Source organism: Bison bison, unplaced genomic scaffold (assembly GCF_000754665.1).
Source record: "Bison bison bison isolate TAMUID 2011002044 unplaced genomic scaffold, Bison_UMD1.0 scf7180017846927, whole genome shotgun sequence".
Lineage (NCBI taxonomy): Eukaryota > Metazoa > Chordata > Mammalia > Artiodactyla > Bovidae > Bison > Bison bison.
Genome location: NW_011477500.1, coordinates 3546 through 5964, shown reverse-complemented (window position 1 = coordinate 5964; position 2419 = coordinate 3546). Strand labels below are relative to the sequence as shown.

General features: G+C 60.7%; 1 protein-coding gene across 1 annotated transcript in view; it reads left to right on the top strand.

Moving 5' to 3' along the window:
• The window catches only part of LOC104989432, a gene marked incomplete at its 5' end in the record, with an annotated part of 10964 nt that extends 8565 nt beyond the window's left edge, over positions 1–2399 (top strand). Inside the window, one exon of the mRNA XM_010841115.1 lies at positions 1380–2399. Coding sequence (XP_010839417.1) covers positions 1380–1799 — 420 coding nt within the window. The remainder of the gene's footprint in view (positions 1–1379) is intronic.
• Between the last annotated feature and the right edge of the window lie 20 nt (positions 2400–2419).

The window sequence follows — 2419 nt, the reverse complement described above, 5'->3', positions numbered from 1 at the left end:
CGCACGGAGAGGCCCCCCCACCCCGGATCGCACGGAGAGAGGCCCCGAGGAGCTGTTGCTGTAGAGCCTGTCGGGAGGCGTCCACAGCGTGCTCTCAGCTCTGAGGGGCGTGTGTAGTGGGGAGCAGAGAGTGAGGCCGCACGGCCCACGGAGAGGCTCCACGTGAGACCCCGGCGCTTGCCTGCCAGGGAGGGAACCGGGGTTGCCTTCTTGGATGTTTCATGTGGAATTTCTTAGAAAATCAAATTTTAGCCCAACTGAACTATCAGAGAGGTTTAGTCAGTTTTATCCATGGGGCATTTGTGTTGCGTGTGTATAATTAGCTCAGCAGAGATTAAACAGGGCAGGAGACCAGACGCCCTTCCCATCAAGGACGCCACATCCAGCAGAAACCAGCCATGTGGCTGCAGGGCGCTGGGCCTGTGCTGTGGCCCGTCTCTGTGTCCCTGGCTCCTTCTCGGGCCTACACTGGTCATCCGACTTCCCGTCAAGAGGGAAGTGTGGTCAGAAGAGCCGCTATGCTGAGGGCTCCTTCCAGTGCCACGGGCACACAGCAGACACTGTTCTCAGCACTGGCGGAAGCCCAGTGCCCGTGGGTCAGCAGTGCCGTCTCTTCTGGCTGCAGGTGTGTCTCCTGTGGCTGCTAGGGGGAAGGCTCTCGCGTTTCTGTCTTCTCAAGGCCTTATCTCACTCCAGGGTCCAGCTTGGCAGGTGGCCACGTTGGAGGTTCCAGCTGTGAAGTGCAGCAGTCCCCCTTTTCCTCACCGGGCACGCTGGTGGGGGCTCCTCCTGGACCGGGCTGGTGTAGTGTTTCCAGAACCCTCCCCCACAGATTGTCTCTAGTCCCTTTGTGTCTGAATGGACCCAGGGGGCCCGTGTTGTGGGCTTCACTCAGCTTGTTGCATCTTAGGCGGCTGGAACTCTCTCAGTGTCTCCCAAGTCCCTTACCTGGCCCTCTGAACTCCTTCCTCCTCTCTAGGACTAGAAGACCCCCCAGGCCCAAACTGGGGGCTCCCTGCCCCGGCCCTGTAGTTGTTTAGTCAGTCAGTCGTGTCTGACTCTGTGACCCCGCGGACTTCAGCACTCCAGGCTCCTCTGTCCTTCACTATCTCTGGGAGTTTGCTCATTCTCCTGTTCTTTGAATCGGTGATGCCATCCAGCTCCAGGCCTGGAATCAGCCGTGGAGAACGAATGGTCTTAGGAACCAAGATCTGGGCCTTGCTGGCCGGCGGCGCGGAGCCGTGTGGGTCCTGGCAGGCGTGTGCAGACCTTGCCCCGGGTGCTCTCCGCCGTCCGCCTCCCCCTGCACGTGTGCTGATGTGTCTGACTTGGATCCCGGGCTTCTGGTTATTTTGGGTTAAGAAATATTTTTCCCAAAGGAATATGTTGGGAAGGCCCAAGGGATTGGAAATACTTTCTGCACACAAGCAGCGCCTGCCCCCCAAGGTTCATCGCAATGCAGGCCTTTGCTTCAGGTGAGAGGCGTTTACTTAGCACCTGCTGTTGTCCAAGGACAGCCCTGGTGCTGGGAGCACAGCCAGGGTGGGCCCAGGTGCTGGTGGGGGTCGGGGTGCGGCGCGAGGGCTCCCAGACGAGAGGCAGGAGGGTCCTCGGGGCCCCAGACCTCGCAGGCGGCTGCCGGCTGCTCCACGCCCAGTGCCGAGGGCTCCGCAAGACCTCTGCTCTCCCCGGAGAATCTCTTTGTCCTGGAAAGGAGAGGCAGGGACAAGCCAGCTTACTGCCTCGGAGCCCCTCTGATGCTGGAGTTTCCTGAAGAAGTGGGGGATGGCAGGTTATAGGTGGGAAGTATTGGTCAGCATTGTGGTCAGCAGAGAAGGAAGCTGAATCCAGAACAGGAACCAAGACACAGCATGCTGTTTTTCCCACACAGCCCCCCACCGGCCAGAGCAGGGGTCTGGCCTGCAGCGTGCTGGGATCCTGATGCCTGCCACCGTGTGTGGGTGCACACACTGGCCCGGCCCCGTCACCCCCTTGCACTGCCCCCTACCGCCTCTCCCCGCTCTAGAAGGAACAGCAGCACGCTTTGTGGGAAAAGCACAAAGGCCCAGCTCACGGAGCCCAGCTGGTGGGCTGGGGCACCTGGGGTGCAGGACAAGGAGCACCCAGGCTGTTAGTGGGGGTCCAGCTGAGGGCCTCCGGGGCCTGGCCACTCAGGGGCTGGCCCTGACGCCTGAGAATTCTGGTCCTCCCAGCTTCGCTTTCTGCACACTGGGTGGAAGTGAAATCCCTGCAGTTTGGAGCAAGGTTGGCCTCCAGCCCCCTGCCTCCTGCTCAGAGTCTGTAAGGCAACGGCGGGAGATGGCGGGTTGGTCTGATCCCGGTCACCAACTCCTCTTCTGTGTCTCTGGGCAGCGTGCCCACTACTGACACCCTGTCCTCTTGCAGCAGTCCTGTGTGA